This window comes from Equus quagga, chromosome 20 (genome assembly GCF_021613505.1).
Source record: "Equus quagga isolate Etosha38 chromosome 20, UCLA_HA_Equagga_1.0, whole genome shotgun sequence".
NCBI classification, from domain to species: domain Eukaryota; kingdom Metazoa; phylum Chordata; class Mammalia; order Perissodactyla; family Equidae; genus Equus; species Equus quagga.
This window is the reverse complement of record NC_060286.1, coordinates 23,260,464-23,279,333: the sequence shown is the minus strand read 5'-3', so window position 1 is coordinate 23,279,333 and position 18,870 is coordinate 23,260,464. Positions and strand designations below refer to the sequence as shown.

At 39.7% G+C, this 18,870-nt stretch overlaps 1 protein-coding gene across 1 annotated transcript in view; it reads right to left on the bottom strand.

Annotated features, from left to right (window-relative positions):
- The window catches only part of NRXN3 (neurexin 3), a 1,439,365-nt gene that overhangs the window by 117,422 nt on the left and 1,303,073 nt on the right, over positions 1 to 18,870 (bottom strand). Inside the window, exon 19 of the mRNA XM_046647541.1 lies at positions 18,527 to 18,834. Within this exon, the coding sequence (XP_046503497.1) occupies positions 18,527 to 18,834 (308 nt within the window). The remainder of the gene's footprint in view (positions 1 to 18,526; positions 18,835 to 18,870) is intronic.

Here is an 18,870-nt window from a genome sequence, read left to right as displayed (position 1 = left end):
AATTTCCCATGGTATGCACACACACGCATACACAGTGAACACAATTCTGAAGAATTCTTTCTCTCTACTTGGTTGAAATACTCTGATAACATTGAGAAGAGTATAATGGGTTTAATCCTCTTTATCTTTAGGCAACTTATTTATGGCTCATTCATATCTGCTTGACATATCTCAAGACTTGGAAATAGACTAGGAAACTAATTGAGAAGTCATTATGGACTCACATAGCAGCACAGATGGGTTCTCCAGAGGCTCTGGTGTTAAAAATCGAGCTCAACCATTTAAGGTCCTTAAATTCCCTAACTTAATCCACCTGTCTGGGAAATATGAAGAGGTGCCAATATAAAGGATGCATAGATGTTCATCACAACAAGTAAACTACCTGTGGAGGCATTGAGAAAAGGACACCAACCTGAGCCTGGCAGCTGAGACAGGGAGGCAGAGAAGGTGGGTAACCCACCAAGAAGGCAGTATTTGAACCAAATCTTGAGGAGTTATTACTTTTTCAGGCAGAGAGAGTGGGTAAAAAAGCAAAAACAATATGGATAATAAAAGCTAACATTTATTGAGTGCTCACTATAAATCAGGCACTAGTCTAAGTACTTGAAATACATGAACTCATTTTCTCCTCATTAACCCTGCAGAAATGTTAGTATTTTTACTATCTTCATTTTGTAGATGAGGAAGCATGCTCTTGTGCATGTTATATGTCTCCAAGTAGAAAGAACATGTCTAAAATTATAGCAGGGTGTGACTAGAATGTTGGGTGCATGTGAGAAATATTAGTGGATGAGGAAGGAAAGGAAGGCAGTGGGAAAACCTGTAGAGCCTTGTAAGTATGATTCTGCTGGAGGATAGGCTCATGGCTGGAATTTATTTAACTGTAATTGTCTCACAATAAATACATATTACTTGTTTAGAAAAGGAAATCAGTGAGAGTATATAACTCAGGAAATTTGAGTATGAAGGAAAGAAAGAGAGTGTCCTCACCTGGGGAGAGTAGGTAGCTGATGGAAGGGGCAGGAAGCAGGTTCATAGAGGTTACTTTTCATTGTTTTGGTTTTGCTTTTAAGATGGGAAAGCCCTAGATATAGTTGTAGGCTAAAGGGATGATATTAATGGCACCAGTGGAAAATGAAGGCAATAAATGATGCCAAAAAGCTTGGGAAGAGTCCAGCATGGAAGGATGACGGGCCCAAGATTTTGAACAAAGGGATGAAGGGATTCTCCTAAAATGAGCACTGATGTGGGTAAACTTTGAGGTAGAGAAACTCATGATTGATGTTTTCTTCTGAAAGAGAGTAACATTTGAAACCCAGTGGTGCAGAGGTGGAAAAGGGATTGAATTGGGAGGTTGAAGGAAGCTGATCAAAAGTTAGAGGTGAGGGGGGTGATGCTCAAGAAAGAAAAGCCCTCTAAGACCAGTTGCAAGCGCTATTCTAGTTGGGTAAAGTATAGAAACCATCTGGAGTGATCTAGAATAAATAGAACAGAGGGAGAAAGGAGTTGAGGGCAATAATGAGAGGCCATTTGCAGACTAATGGAAACTTCTGAAGCAGGAAAGAAAGTGGGTTTAGGTGTGAGAATTAAAATATTATGGTTTAAGTTTTGAGAGATTTAGTTCAGGGCAATGCAAAGATGCAAGATGAGGCCATCAAGCTGGGTTGTTGTGTAGAGGGGTTCTTGTTGCTGTTCTAGTTCAAGCCTTATCATCTCTTATTTGGACTGATTCAATAGTCACATAACAGGTATCTATGACTGGTCTCTTGCTCCCTTACAATCTTTTCTAACATGGCAGCCAGAGTGATCTTTAAAAAGCACACATCACATCATGTCATTACACTACCTACGACATTCTAATAGTTTGCCTTTGGATTTTAATAAAATCCAAACTCCTTTCCAAGGCCTGATAGGCCCTGTATCATTGAGCCCCTGTCCACCTCTCAGACCTCACCTCATACCAGATATCCTCTTGCTCTAGCTATATTCATTTTATTTCAAACACCCCCAACATATTTCAACCTAAGGGCCTTCCCAACAACCATTCCCTTGGTCATAAACATTCTTTCACCAGGCTTGGCATGCCTGAGTCTTCTTGCCATTCAAGTTTCATATTAAACGTTTCCTCCTTAGAGAAATTGTCCCTGAAGGAGCTACACACCCACCACTTATCCTATGTAACATTCTCCTACTTTATTTTCTTGATAGCATTTTTCAGTGCATAGTATATTCTCTTGCTAATGTATTTATTGGTTATCTCCACCCTCATCCCCAGAAGGTATGTCTCATAAGAAATACTAGCACAATTATGATTTTCTGTTCTGCTTTTTTTTGTAGCCTCAGAGTCTAGAAGAGTGTTTGGTCCATGGCAGGAGTAATCCCACCCTCTTCACCCATGTTTGTTGAATGAGTGAGCTGAGAAGCTGGGGCATTTGAAGGATGGTCCACTCTTTGGGATTCTGAGCCAAAACTGTCATTTTGTAGGCAAAGATTTAGTGGTCTGAGAGGCTATCATTCAAGATACGGAGGATTAGGTAATTACATCAACAAGCCACAATGAGAAAACAAAACCAAGATAAGAAAGGACACTACAGCAGCCTCGGCACCTTAAACCTAGTGATGAGCCATCAGAATTATTCTTCCAGAAAGTACATGGAGCATTATTTGCAGAAGCTGTATCATTGAGAGACATTTATAATTTAAAGTGCAAACATTTTACACACTCAGAATTAAATTGCATTGCTTTCCTCTGATTTGCTAAAAAGATAGCATGCAAGGTAATAAAATAAAAGCCTTGACTTTCTACCAAGCCTCTCTCTGATCTCTGTTCCTGAGGCTCTCTGGGTGATCTCACTACAAATGCAGTTTTAAGCACAGAAGAAAGAGTGCAATTTGAGTCTGGGAAGGAAGTTCGAAAGAACTAACATGTTGCTGAGGGGCCAAGAGCATTTTTAAGTTGGTTGGACCATGTTGCTGTTCTGTTAGTGATGGCGGTGGGGACACCACCATCAAAAAGGCAGAAAAATAAGTGTTCCTTTTGGAGTTGGCCTAGGAGTCAAAGCCATGTGTGCTTTTGAGGACGAGGACCTGGGGCCTTTCTAAGCAAAAGGCTGGAGAGGTAACAGATGTCCTTTGCCAGTTCAAATACCTTTCAAATTAGTAGTCCTGTTACCAAGAGAAGACTCCATGGATATCCACTAGTTGGTAAATCCTACCTAGTGGAAATATGCCAGCTCCTCAGAAGAATCTTCTAAGAAAGGCCTGTCTTCTGAATTGTCCAAAATAGAATTTAGATGCAAACTAGAAATTGAATGTTCCATGCCATTAAAGAAGGAAAGAATCATTTGGGTAAAAAACTAAAACAAGCTAAAATTTGAAGGCAAAGACTGTGAAAACTATTATTCATCCAGGTTGGGGTGGAGATGCCCATTATTATCACTCATAATCAGAACAATGATAATAAGTGAATTTAATCCTAAAGCAGAAGGCATAATTGACAGCGTAGGCATGAAAGTTTTATCATCAACCAAGTCTCAGCTGGGTAGAGAGTGGGAAGAACTAGAGAAAAGAATTACAATTAAAAAGAAATTGACATATATGAATTGAATTGAGCACATTATCTCCAGCTTCTGGTTCAGAGTTTTTATTACAAAATTAAATAGAGAGGCTAATTAGACTTCAGGAAAACTTCCACTGAACATCAGTTTCCACCAGGCAAGAAGATTAAAGCAAAGCATGAGAAGATGGGAAGAAGAATCAGACGTTTTCAAATGACTAGTTTACGGTTATTAGTGCTCTATTGAAGAAGTGAGTGAGCGAAACACAGGATGGCTGTAAAGTCTGAAAACAGAGACGTATACATACTAAATGGTTTCTTGATATTACAACAAACGACAGTTTCCATGACGTTAGTGACATGACATCTGTGACAACTGTATGATCTGTTCAATGTGTATGGTCACTCATTAGCAAACATAGTTCAGTGTGCTATGCGAAATTGCAATAAACACAGTGTATTAATGTATTTCTATCAATCCTTGCACACGTGTCTGCAAGGTTTTGCCTTAAATTATTTGTGCCTCTGATTTTCACTGAGGAAACCTGTGCCGTTGGGGTAACGCAGCGGCAGTAATCAAGAGGATTCAGAACAGGAGAACACTAAGCCCATTCAACACAGCCATGCCATTCAATCCAGCTTTGGAAACTTTCATTCAACCAGTCCCACATCACTCTGTCATAATAATGGGACGGTCCTTCATCCTGTTGGAAACCCTTTGAGTGGCCTTCTGCTAGCCCTTCAAGTGCAAGTATTAACTCATTACTTAAAATGGTCAAAGCTGGTGTGTTTCCAGACTGTAGAGCCAAACTGTAGACCAAAGACTGAGATAGAGTATGACTCCCATAGCAGGGCCTTAGCATAGGCTGTTCCCTTTGCTTGGAACACTTTTTCTTATTCTCCTCTTTTGCCTCCCTAACTTCTCATCCTGAACAGAACAGATCTTATACTATAGCCTCAAGAAAATCTTCCCAGATCAGAACATTAGCTCAGGTCTCTTTCTGCTTTCTTAGCAGCCTGTCCTCCTTCACCATATTTTCATGATTGTGGTTAAATAATTACTTGTGAAATTGGTTTGTTTTATCTCTTCTTCCCATGATATAAGCTCCATGAAGACAGGGAGCACACATCTGTCTTATTCACCCCTCCATCTCCATCCAGATCCTTCCACGCAGCGGGCAGTAGCTATTAAATACTTATTGACCAAATAATCTTCCCCTTTAAATTCCCTACCACTGTGTTGAATTTACATTCAGTACTGAAAAAAAAACAGAAGATTACAAAAACTCCTTTTGCAAATGCTGCCTCTGCCTAGCAAGCAAAACCCAAAACATAGGTTTGCCAGAATCTCCACATTCCTTTAAAAGAAAAATACTTCCACCCACCACCTGGATCTCTCTCTCTCCTCAGAGAGTTTCGGGGAGGGCTGGGCAATCTGGCTGAGGCCTTGTTCAACTGTCAAATCGTTCCCTCGGCCTCATTTACTGCGCTCTTCAGGACACAACGAGATTTAACAGCGTCAGAAATGACAAAGCCATCTCTGATATTTTCTAACATAATCGCCTTTCATTGTATGTTGCAAAGGAAAATGTCTCTTGAATTTAAAAAGGATGCTGAGATGGGAAAAATGTTTACAATGGAAGAAAGAGGAAAACTTTCTTACAAAAATACCTAATATGGTGAGGAGGAAAACAGAAGAATGTAGCTCACTGAAAATGAGGGAGAAACAGAAACACAAACACACCGTAATTTCCCTCTTATCAAATACACGATTGGCATTGTTTTACATGATTTATATTTCCCTCTAATCATTATTGTGCATATTGGTGATTAGAATATAACAAAATTAGGTTGCCTAGATGTTCACCCAAAATCCCCCAAATTAAAAAACACGAATCTCTCTCTAACTATTAGAGTCAAAAGAAGATTTGATAGGCCCTTTCTGTATGGCTGTCTGATGCTTTCAGTATGGCGCTGGAGGTGAATTTTGCTATTTATCCTCTTTCTTCTTCAAACATTTTGATCTACTACAGAGACTCTAGCAACCTTCGTTTCCTGGTTGGAAATGTTGATAGAAATGATTCCCCTTAGAAATATTCTTGGGAACATCCTCGCCATTACCACTCAAATTTCCCGTCCTATCCAGGGTTTTCTCACACTTCTCTCCATCATCTCTCCTCCAGTGGATGTAACCTTTGGCTCATACTTAATATAATTAACTGAATCCTATTTCCAGTATATATATCCATATGCGCCCAACATTAATTCACTGACTGTTTCTTTGGTGGAGCCCCAGCTGTGTTCTTAGAATGTATTATTCTTCTTGAGGGGCAGGGAATATGTAGGGGTAATTCTGTAATTCTTTTTCTACGGCACCTATCAACTAGCACACATTACGTGAAGCTAATAAATATATTGCAGTGATAAAGCTGAAGGAAGCTGAGAGCCAAGTGAACAGACTTTATCACCAAACAGTGGGTGATGGAACTCAATGGCATGCAAACATATTGACTGACATTTCATAGAGCAAAAACTCCAAAGTGACAATTCTAATCCTTGTCCCTCTCAAAAAATATAAGCCTCTGGTGTGGAGTGGAAGACTGAGCTGTGCTTATTTCTGGATACAAAAATATTCAAAGCACTTACGTATATCATTTAATTCATATTTTCTCTGAGATGACTAAAGAATGAGTATTAGGGTGAAAGCCAAAAAACAAAAACAAACAACCACAAAAATAGAAGCACTTAAGGGAACACAGAAAAGAGTTGAAAGTTTTCCCTCAATATACGGAAGGAGTCGGTAGTACAATAATTCTTACTGGAATTTTGCATTGATAGTAAGATTTTGTAAATAGATGTATAACACTCAAGGCTCCACTATACCATGTTGTTACTGTCGAAACCCATGCTTTTCTGAGATTATAGTTATTCATTCTGTGTATGTGTGTGTGTGTGTGTATGTGTGGTGTATGTACTTAGTAATAGTTTCACTAAACAAATTATACCAAAATCGGCATATCAACATAGGGCAGCTAATGGACAAGGAACAACAATGGTACAAGAGCATGAGGCTTAGAGGGCAGCAGCACACAGTCCTGGACACCTGAGTTGTAAGTGCTAATTTGAGGTTTATTGATAAGGAGTTGAGGTCTCAAGACAAAATGCAGGTGCGTTCTAGGAATCAGACATCAAACTGTTATTTCAACAACTGCAATAACGGATGCTTGAAGACATTGGACAAATGCTTTCACATTTATTAGTGAAGATGATTTCCAACCTGTGAGTCCCTCCCAGGCCAACTCTTAATCAAGGGTGAAGATGCATAAGACATTCTTCAGACAAAGTTTCAATGGCTGTACTTTTCACCTGCCCTTTCTCAGGAGGCTACAGGAAGATGTGCACCTTCAGAATGAGGGAATAAGCTAAGAAAGACAACTTGACATTTAACATAAAAGTGAAGCCCAGGGATTTCCCAAAATTAGGGGCAAGGGAGATTCAGGATAACAGCTGTGAGGCAGGCCCAGAGAGCACCCAGATCAGACTGGAGCAGGACAGAAGACTCTGGTGGGGAGATCTCCAAGAAAAAAGTGGAAATGATAGACCACCTGTGTGTTAATGTTGAGAGGAGCTTTACCCCTCTGTTTGCTGTAACACTGACAGGTGGTTAGAAAAATAAGCCAATGAGACAATGAAAGTATTTAATAACAAATAGTTATAGGAAAAAGAAAATACAATCACAACAGTAGAATGTCATGTCTAGGGCAAGCATCCATTCCATTTTTTTCACTGTTTTTCCCCCAGTCCCTAGAATAGTGCCTGGAACATTCTAAGTACCCAGTGAATATTTGTGGAATAAATGGTTGCATGTATGAACTTACATTGTTCTCAATAAACAAAAGTCATAATATAAACTCAGAATGCTGATTCAATAAAAATGTGACAAAAATTTTGTTGGGAAATTGGAGGTGAAAAAGTGTGTGTGTTGAGGATGGAGGAACTGAGGAAACTCAAGCCTTTTCTTCCAGTCAGAAGTCATCAGTTAATATGTAAAACTGAGCAAGTCAAGAATTAGAAGCATGTTATTAGAAATATGATGGAAAGGTCTGAAAAAGCATCTAAAAGTGTTGCAAGTGTGGAGCAGGACTACAAGGCATGGTGAGGTGGGAAAGAGACTTCTGTCCTGTTGTCATTGGCTTGTTTTCTTTGAGGCCTCTAGAGACTGCCTTAAGTTGGGTTTCTCAGGAAACAGACTCTGAGGCCTATTTTTGTGTATGGGACGGTTTTGGGGGAGTGCCATCTGAGTCTGGGGATAGGGAGAAGATGAACTTCAAGGCAGTTGCAACAAAGACCTCAGCTGACCCCAACACTCATAGGGAGCTTTCTAGCTGGGGGGCCTTTCCCAGTTGTCCAGACTGGAGACAAAAGGCTGGGTGTTTATATAACCCCCAGCCCCATCCACTACTCACTGGATATGGGCTACCCCCAGGAAGGGGACTGACCCTGGGTAAAGCAGTTTCTTTAGTCAAGAGGCGTTCCTTGTGAAGGACTCAGCTGATAGCCATCAGCTAACATGCCTACTAATGATGTCTCTGCCCTGAAGTCGTGGAAATCCGGGTGCTATGTGAGGCTTTAAGCTATACAGATGCATTATTTAGATCAAAATTAAATTAAAACATCAAAGTAATACATGCTTATTGTTTAAATTTAAAAAGGTGGGCAATTTCCCCCTGGACATACCACTTTGAATGACGAAACCAGAACCTGAAACCAGGCTGGTCCATCCCTAAAACTCAACTAGTTGTGTGGGGCTCAATAATTGGACAGTCTTTGAGACTCTTCCAATACAAACATTCCATGAGACTATAATCACAAACCAATAAGCAAAATATTTGCAATAAATATTGTAAACTTAGTCCTCAAGACCAAAATATGTTTCAAATGTAATCACTTTCTGGTAACGTGGTTTACTGTTGCCATCTTCGTTACTCAAAAAAGACATGGTTTACATTTGAAACTTGTCTTTTTCAAGTAGAAATTGACTACTTTATTCTTAGAGTTGACCTGTAAAAATATAGCCGGCTGCTCCCTCTGTAACTCTAATAGCAGATTACTGTGCTAAAGTTTCTGTAGAAAACTGACCTAAAAATGAGTCTGCTCAGATTTAGAAAATATTTAACAGCCCTACTAGTCTGCGTATTCCTTTAAGGTAGAAATATATTTATTTCACTCTTTGTTTCCCCAAAGCCTGGCATTCATGAGGTGCCCAATATGTGTATAATAATATATACCCAATGAGGAAAGAGGGTTTTTCCGCCTGTATTGAATATTTCTATAGCCCGAGTGCCTAGAACACTACCGGCCCATACTAAGTACTCTATTTAGTCAAATATTTGTTAATCGAATACAAAATCCAACAAAAATTGAAGTTACATGTGGGCACCATGGCTATAAATTTTACATCCTCATAAATTTAACTTGGGAAATACAGCATTTTCTAAATCAAATTATAGCACTCTTCATCTAGGTTAATGAATTTGCCATTTTATCAGGAGACACACGTGTTGTGATGGTGCTTTTATTACGGTTCCATCTTTCCAATAAGGATCACTGCTGTGTAGTCCTCCTAAATGACAGAGCCAGAAATTACTTAGCAATCACTCTTTCTTTGAATGAGAAATAGAAGAGAATCAGACACTGTGGTTTACACAATACAGACATAAAGAGAATTATTTTTTTAAAACGTAGTCCTTTCAAAAACCTGAAATCAAGGATATGGAGGCAATTATATTATGAGAGTTATGAGAGCAATGAAATTATTCTGTCCAGTCTTTTGCATAAGTGGTCAGGAATAACATTTGCATAAGTTATATTGCATAGATTCTTGCAGACAGAGACTCAATAAAGACAAAAGAACACTAGCAAAAATAAATGCCTGAGGGAAGAAAACCGCTGAAGACACAGATGGAGGCATCTCTCATATTTGGCTTTAAAACGAAAACAACAAAAATAATAAGACAAACAAACAAAACCAAAAATAAATGACAACAACAACAAAACCCCATCCAGGTCAGTTCTCCTTAGTAAAAAGTGTCTATTTCTATCTTTGTCCTTGCTCATTTCTCTCTCATGAAATCCACTTTCAAATGTCATCCCCCCCTTGTCGATAGATCAAGCATTCTTGAACGGGATAGACAGGGCAGTAAGGAACTAATAATGATAATAATAATAATGAGAAATGGCCTCAGAGATATATTTCATGTGTCTTCTCTCTCCTTGTCTTTCTTTAGCAGAATAGCTTCCCAGCCAGTGGGGCATTAATCATCAGAACAGCAGCTCTGAGATAAAGGCTGGGTGAAATTTCATTGTGCATTATAGTGTGAGTTGTGGGTGCATGAATATGTGTCTCTCTCAGTATCTGGGAGGAGGAAGTGGAGAGGCAGAGGAGAAAAATCTGTCATTTTATATATTTATACTGCTCAAGACGGTCAGAACCAGTTCCCCATTGTTACTGCGGATTAAAATCATTCACGTCCTTCTGCTTTCATTGGAGGTCACCTCTCAGAAAGGAGAATAAACATTATGATAAGTTAAATTCTACCTACTTTTTTTTTCCATCTGCCTTGGGGGCATATAGCAGAGTAAGGGACAGGAGGAGGCAACAGTGGAACCAGGAGCAGGACTGTCTGATGGAATAAATTTTTCTTTGTTAACCCTCAGCTGGGTATCCATTCTTCAGCTTACATAACGCTTTGGGTTAACAAGGTTTCCTGTTTTGAAGAACCCTGAATTAAGTCTGGGCAAATCTTTTGGAAGAGATAGGTTAACAGATGCTACAAATTCTCAGCAAGGAACTGTAAATATCTACTAGATCCTTGCTCCAGAAAGGAAGACCCACATATTGCAGCATGACATCATCTGGGAACTAGCTAGAAATGCATAATATTAGACCCCACCCCAGAACTGAATCAGAATCTGTGCTTTAATAAGATCACCAGGTGATCTGTATGCACATAACAGTTTAAGAAGCACTATTCTAGCTAATACATGCAAACACATATGAGCATCCTCCCTCTCTGTCTCTCTCTCTCTCTTTTTCTCTCTCTCTTACACACACGCATACACACAATCAGATGGGATGAGACATAGAAGAGGCCACATTATATACACAAGTCAATCAAATTCCCATCAAGTAATTCTCTCAGTGACTGCTAGCCACCACAGATATGGTGTACATTTATTTCCCCAGCCATCGATCTCAACCCTGGATGATGAGAAAGCCAAGGAGAACCTTACATTCTCCAGTTAGCTAACAGAACTAGCTCTCTAGACAACCCAAGGCATTAATTAGAAGGTTTCAAAAGGCAGGGCTGTCATAACAGCCTGAGCATGCTTCTAATTTTTACAATCATTCAAACATGCACCAGAAAGGTATGAAAGCACATCCCGCCCCTCCTACTGCCTTGTCAAAGATAGAATGGAAATATCCATCCTGAAGCCTGGCTAGCAATGATTACTGCTTCAAGTCATTTCCCTGTGGTATATAAATAGAAATAAAGGGATGTATTTTCAGACCAACAAAAAAAGAACCAATTCTTGGACCTCAGTTTAAACTGGAATCATTGATTCTTTTTGACAACTCAAAAGACATTTATTAAGTAGTCGATCTTCCATATGGGGTGGTCATTGTGGACCCCTTCTGAAAGCTTTTAGCAAAGAAGGGGAATCTGAAAAAGAAATCATTATTTGTATTATAATTTCAATTAAATCAAAGATGTTCTATTCATTTTTCTCAACTTTAGCCATTCATCCCATGTTATTGGCTTTAGACTCCACCAAGCTAATCTGTTAGGTGATCGGAGAAACCACCCAGAGCTTTAGAAACATTTGGAGACCTCCACACTGAGTAGCCAAGAGCAGACCCCACTTCCTCCCAGTTGTTCAGATGGAGCAAAATAAGACCTACCACTTGATCAGCAGTTCTGGTGGAAATTTTACCCTATAAATATTACAGCCTAATTAGAAAGGCATCTCTCAAACTTCTCCTAGCAACTCACAGACTTCCAGCCTGTCTGCAATGAGCGTCTTCTCCGAGGACCCTTTCAAGGACTAAACTCAGCTTTGGGAAGTGCTGATGCCATCCACCGAAATTAAAACATTGAAAAGGGGGGTGAAAAGGAATAGCATGCATTCTCTTCTCTCTCCTATTTGTTCTGCAAACATGTAAGTCTTTAAGAGGTAGGTAAACCCATCAAGCTCCCTTTTTTTTTTTTCATTAGAACTATGCAATTCTGCAGAGAAAATGTCACTGGAGAGTCTTACCAGGTAACGAGTAAATTAAAGACCAATTTCCTTCTCCCCCAGATCACTCTCTGAGAGGGGAAAAGAAAGTACCTGTGTGAGGGTAAGGAGGAGACAGAAGATATTTCTTGGCTGGCATCTAAAGTCTAATTAGACTGACAAATCTTCACTGCCTTCCCCAGTTATGAGGCTTGGCAGGAAAGGAAAGAGCCCTGGAGCCGCACATTATGTAAGGCTGTTAATCAATATTAGTTGAGCCCTGATCCTAAAAATAAACTTCCTCTGGAGGCTCTGTTGTCTCGAGGCAAAAGTGAGGGATTGAAAACTGTGTGGACTCCTTGTCTCACTTCTATCAAGCTGGTGGCAGCAGGGAAAAGGAAGAGGGGCCCAGCGGGGATAATTCTTTGGGTAAGCATAACTGTTCTTGATACAACATGATCTATATCCTGTTATAGCATCGTATCTGGGATAAGGTAGGTTTCTCTTGTATCCCAATCCAAGACAGTTTGATTATTCAAAGAACCTTGAGAAAATTGGGTATTCTAGCCAGAGTCTCAAAATGCCATTGACAACATGCTGTAAATGTGTGTATCACAAATTTGGTGGAAGCATATGAAATTGATGATATTTGGCCATTTTGAGCTACAAAAATGGCAATTTCATATGCTTTGCCCTAATAGAATACACTGTGTGTAATAACCACACAGCAAAGCCAATTCCTATGCCTGAAAATGAAAAGGAAAGAGTCTCCCATAGAAATTCCTGCTAGTTGATGAATTTAGGGCTCTGGTTCAATCTGGGACCCTCAGAGGAAATCCTGGGTCATTGTGGCTTTGTGTGTATATAGACAAAATTGTGCTTCTTGTGCTCAACCAGTCATACAGGACAGCTAAGCCCTCTGAGGATCTGTGAGTTCTAGGAGAGTCTCTCGGGTTGAAGTGGTTTCCTAATGTCTAGCATCTAGTGAAAACTCATGAGGTAGGCCATGGTCTAAGGTCTTTCCACACGTGATGGTATTTTCTACTCACAACAAGCCTATGGGGAATTTACTGTTATGCCCATTTTACAGATAATGAAACTGAGGCTTAGAGAGGCTCGTTACCCTGCTCAGAGATACAGAGCTAAGTAACTGAAAGAACTGGACTCCAACCTATAAATTCTGACTTTAACGTGTACTCTCTTCCCTTCAATATACTGAGACTCTTCTCAGATTATGTAGTGAAGGATCAGCTTTTTTTTAAAGCTTTTTTTTTCCTTTTTCTCTCCAAAGCCCCCCGGTACATAGTTGTATATTCTTCGTTGTGGGTCCTTCTAGTTGTGGCATGTGGGATGCTGCCTCAGCGTGGTTTGATGAGCAGTGCCATGTCCGCGCCCAGGATTCGAACCAATGAAACACTGGGCCGCCTGCAGCGGAGCGCGCAAACTTAACCACTCGGCCACGGGGCCAACCTCTGAAGGATCACCTTTTTAATCACAAGGTTTTGCTTTGTTTTGTTTTGCAAGAATCAATATCAAGGCTGAAGCATTCTTCTTACTGTCTCCAGCCTAACCCTGAAAGCAGACCAAAAGGAGGACTTTCCATATAGGTATTACTACAAAGCCTGAAAAATTGTAGCTCCCTTCTGAAACTTTTCAAAGTGATTCACATTCGACCGCAGACTTTGTAAGTTTGCAAGAAGAATGAAATCTCACAGTCTCAAGTCTTTCATTTCTACTGTTTATTAGGATAGCGCCAATCCAGAAGGAGCACTGTGATTTTCTGGTAATTTTCTAGGGCCAGGCAGCAGTGGCCAATGTCAAGGTGACTTTACCAATGCCTATCACAGAAAAAGTGGGTCTAGTCAGTATCCTGCAAATAGCTTATAAACACTTCCAAATGGTGATTTGCACAGAACACACTGAGTTCTTCCTTTACTGATAACAACTCAGTCTGGAGGCCTAGGGTAAGAGAATACACATTATTCTTGGAACTGTTTTTCTTTTGGCCTTTTCCTGTCTCACAGGAACATTTTGGTCTTGGTGGCTGAAAGTTATTGCTAAAAGACTCGTGTTTCTCATTTTTGCCTTCTATCCTGAATGAGGACCAAGGAATTTGAGTGTAGACTGAGTTGAACTTTACTGTTTTGGAAGCTGATCTATCAATGTCATGATAGTAACCCACTGACATTGGGTCAGTGGTTATGTAATGGAAGTGCCTGCACAATTGCTGGGTCATCCCTATAGTGAGACCCACAGGGAACCCAATCCAGTTCTCCTCTTTTGGTCCTCTTCCACTTGGGAGAGATTCAGGCCAAGATTCTCAGAGTCTGGATCTCTTGTCTCTCACTCTATACACTCTCTGTTCTAGTTGGACTTGACTATCTCCCTCAGGAATTATAATCTCTGACTTTGACAATTTAGCTTCTGACGTTCAACCAACCTGGGATTTATTCCTCTCTCCATGTATCCAAATGTACTGACTCTATAAGGCCCAGTTCCAAACCCACCTCATTCATAAGATCTGACCAAGCCAATGACACACCACTTCTCACCCTCACAACGCACCACCATTTGTAAGTCACTACCTCATGTTCGTGGCTAATGTCAAGTCCTCTTTAGATTGTAGACTCCATGATGGCAAGGATCCTAGATTCCTCTTCTTTGTAATCCACAAAATATGTATGGATAGACATACTTTAGAACAGAACATATTCTCCAAGGCCTATGGAACTTCAGGTTTGTTTAAAAGTAGAAGAGAAAATTAAAGATGGGTAGTGAGGTATTAGAGAAGTCCATTCTTGAGATATTAGAGACTTTATTTGCCAGAACTAATTTTAGCCTCCAAATTCTACTGATCCTCCTTCAAATCCCTATCCCCCTAAAACCTCCTAGCCCCCACTTTGAACTACAGACACTACTATGAGTAAAAGCAACCCCATTTTCTGAGGTAGATCCTTCTTGAGAGGGTATTGACTTGCATACCAAATGTTGGGGATAGAATACAATAATAAGATTAAAAAATATTCAATCTTACTCTTCATGATGTTCTGTGTTTTAAGCACTTTGCTTATATTAACTCACATATCCTCACAATAATCACTTGATATAAGCACTAGTAGTACCTTCTTTCTCCCTAATTTTACAATATGGTAGACTTAGGCTGGTTGCAAATTCTTGCTACTCCTCCCATTGGAAAGTGAGGTTTATGTTTCCTTCCCTGATACTGAGAATGCTTTGTGACTTATTTGACCAACAGAATACAGTGGAAGTGATACTGTGCAGGTTTCCAGGTTCAGGCTATAAGAAACTGGCAGTCTGTACTTCCTATCCCTTGGAAAATGCTTTCTGGAAGCCCTGAGCCTCCATGAAAGAAGTCCAACTACTCTGCTGGAAAGAATACATGGAGAGTCCTGGCGACTACATGGAGAGGGAAAGGAACGCGGTTGAGTCCAGGGTTTCCAGTTAACCCACCAAGATACAAGGCACGAGTGAAGTCAGAGCTTCCAGACCAGTGCAGCCACTGAGTGACCTCAGTCAACAACATATGGGCAGAAGAATTGCCTACATGGATCATTTTGGAGGGAAAACTTTCCACAAGCCATACCACTCCTAGTTGTTAAATGATGATAAGAAATGTAATAAAGTCTATCTTGTTTTCTGATTTATTCAATAAATATTTATTGAGCACCTACTAAACGCCAGACCTTTACTTTTATCATGCACTCCCTTTCTTTCTCAATGTGCCCACCTTGCTTTCTCAATCTTAACTTTTTTTGTAATTTATGGGAAGACCTAGAGACATTCTTCTTAATATAGGGTGAAGATCTGACGCTTGGGCACCATAGCTGTGAGGAATTTAACACGGTCCATGTAATTCACAAGTAGTTCTAAAACAAACTAGAGTATCAGAAAGATCAAAGTACCCATTACTTCCAGGAGGCTGGAGCTTTGGAGGGCATATCAACTCAAAAACTATTTGTTCACATTCCCACATAGTTAAGAGCAGCACCTGAAGGCACTTTGCAGTTTTCCTTTGATCTGAAATCAACACCAACCAAGGTCTATCAGAAATGAATTGCTCAAATGATGTTTTCTTATCTTATGCTTAAAAAAGGAACCAGTGGATTTTTTAATAACTAGGTTTTTATACTTGTGGATTCACATGCTTATTTTGTTTCTCCTAGAAGAGTTTAATTTTAGGACAACCTGATTTAGCAACGGTATCAAAGCAAAGGAAGACAGAACAGAGTATCATTTGGAAAAGGCTGTAAGATTTCACACATAGGTGGAAATGTGAATGATAGGCCTGGTGAATATTAAATCCAGTCTTCCCACTCCTTTTTCTCTTTTCTGAAGTGTCTCCAGAGATGGAATTTTTAGGAGTCCACTTCACCCAAGAAAATTAGCTGGATCACACAGGGCATACTAGAGCCTCTGAGACTGATTACATCACCCAAAGACTTTGGAGTCTGGAAATTGTCCTAAACCTTGGATGGAATCCAAGTGTTATTGAGTCCCCAGTCCTCACATAGGCCTGATGTGATCTACAGAATATACTTGAGATTCAAATAAGCTTGGAGACAAGGGAGGCTATTGAGTTTTTATGGAGCCCAGGACTAAGTTCTTTCAGCTAGTTGGAAAGATCAAAAATATCCAAAACCCTTGGCATAAAATTGTTTCCTCTGCCTAGTCTTTACAAAGAATAAGGTTTTTTTTTTTTAATCCCTCATCCCAGTCTAATCTAATTCTGCTAGTCTGTTGGCTTTCCTCCAAGAGTATGTATTTACACACCCTTAAAAACAAAGAGTTTCGACAGATTTATAATTCATTTTTATAGCCTTGGTAGAAGCAAGAGGAAAGACATGTAGATGTAATCCAATTATTACTAGACTCAAAGGAAAAGAAATGCACCAGACAGGAGGCTGTTAGGGCATCCTCCAGCTGCCCACATCCTCTAAAATGATAACAGGTTCTATGATGTTTAGAGTCATAATCACTTGTCAGACTTCTGTACTTTGTATCCTACTCTTCTCCAGAAGTTCTGGCTTTCTTAGTTTGTGGGAAGACTCACCCATCTGCTCCCATTTATGTATTTGCTGCAGAAGTGAAAGTCAAAAACCAATAATTATCGTGGCTTAGTCTCTGAATCCCTGTGTAACACTAAATCCTCTTGAGGTCGGCGAAAATTTGGCCTTGAAAAAGACTACAGGACCAGCCATTCCTATGAAGAAAAAGCCATTTGCTCCTCTGCTTCCCACAGAGTTAGTGGAATGTATTCTGACAGAAGCAGAACAAGTCTGCCAAGACCTGTGCAGACAGAACTATCCTTTCACCAACAATAAACAGATCTGCTCTTGAGCTATAAAGAGTCATAATAGAAATATATATTGCCTTTTATCTTCTTTTCAGTGAGTAGAGTGAAGTGTCAGGAGTTATTGCTTTAATATCAGTAGAGAAGAAGCTATTTTTTTGAGCATGTGTGGAGGTATGCTTGTAGCAGCACGGGCGACAATAATACTGCTATGCTAACCAGGTTCTTAGTAGCCTTTCTAAAACACTTAACATTGGCTGATGACATCATCAGAACATACAGCTTCAAGTCATTCCTGTGGAGTGATTTCAGGAGCTGCCTGGATATTTCCGATCAAAGAAAAGGGGAAAGGAAGACAACACTTTTACGTCTACCTAACTCGAACTTAATTCAGAAGAATGAGAACACATAGGGGGTTTAATTGATTATTGGCTTTAAGTTTACAATGCCCACTGAAGTCAATGGAAGGGTGATGTCAAAGACTAAATTGAGCCCCTGGATAATGTCTTAAAACTAAGAAAAAGAAAGGACCAGCACCGATCTACTGAATCTTCTACAAACTCTAACTAGACTAAGGGTAATTTCCCCACAAGCAATTGGAATGTCTTATTTTATGCCAGAGTATTTAAGGCTAATAACTCAATTAACCTCCTATCCTCTACTAACTAGATTTATGAAATGCCAAGGGAGTCAGCAAAGCATTAAGCTTTAGCTGGGATATAATTACTTTTAAGTGAAAAAGCAAAAATGTTACCACAGAACTAAGGACTTCCTATATAGACAAACTCAGATCTTTAAATTCTCTAATGTATTAGGATCTTGGTCAAATATAAAGGAAAAAAATGGTTAAAAAATAATAGATGATTAATTAACAAAATATCAAATGCAGAGACTGCATTTTATAAGGATTACTTGAATCTCTAGTTTCAATTGCCCTTGATTTACTGCTACCCATTGGCCTAAAAAATGAACAATTCATGTTCCAGCAAAGCCATCAGAAGAATGTCAATAGAACTGAACTAGGATACAGTCTTTCCTATGATAACACATTTTCCTTTCCTCCTTCTCCCCTTTAGCTATTGGAAAGAAAGGTAATAAAATGAGAGGAGGGAGTATTTCATACTGAAAGCGTTGTTCATTGCTCATTTTGAATAACAGCTTTACCATTTCAGCAATAAATATGGTAGGAGTAATAACCCATGAGTGCACATAAGATTTTTATAACTTCTTTAGCAACGACTTTGTCTTTCTCTACTCCTGGGTCTTTTTACTATAAACATCTATAGGCACCCTTCCTATAAACATGATAATTCCGACTCTTTAGCTACATAGCAACACTGACCATGATAGCAGAATCAATTAATAGTTGGAGAAAGGCTTACCTGAATGCTGGCTGTAGAGCGATTCTTGCGGGTTGTGGTAGTAGCCATTGTAGTGGTAGTTTCCATGACAGTGGTAGACATTTCTGGTGGCATGGAGGTCGTCTGTGTTGTTCCCAAGATTGATGGGACTTCTCCCACCAGCCGGACACTTCCATTGATTTTAATATTGGGGTTGTTCTCAGCCGCCATGTTCAATACTTTCAAACCATCATAATAGAGCCCAGAGAGCTGGCCTTGGAAGAGGCGTCCTTTGTCCTTTCCACCAATGGCTATTTGCGCCTGGGTGTTGAAGATGGTTAACTGCCGGCCTAGTGGGTTGGGTGGAGGAAACATCATTATTCCCA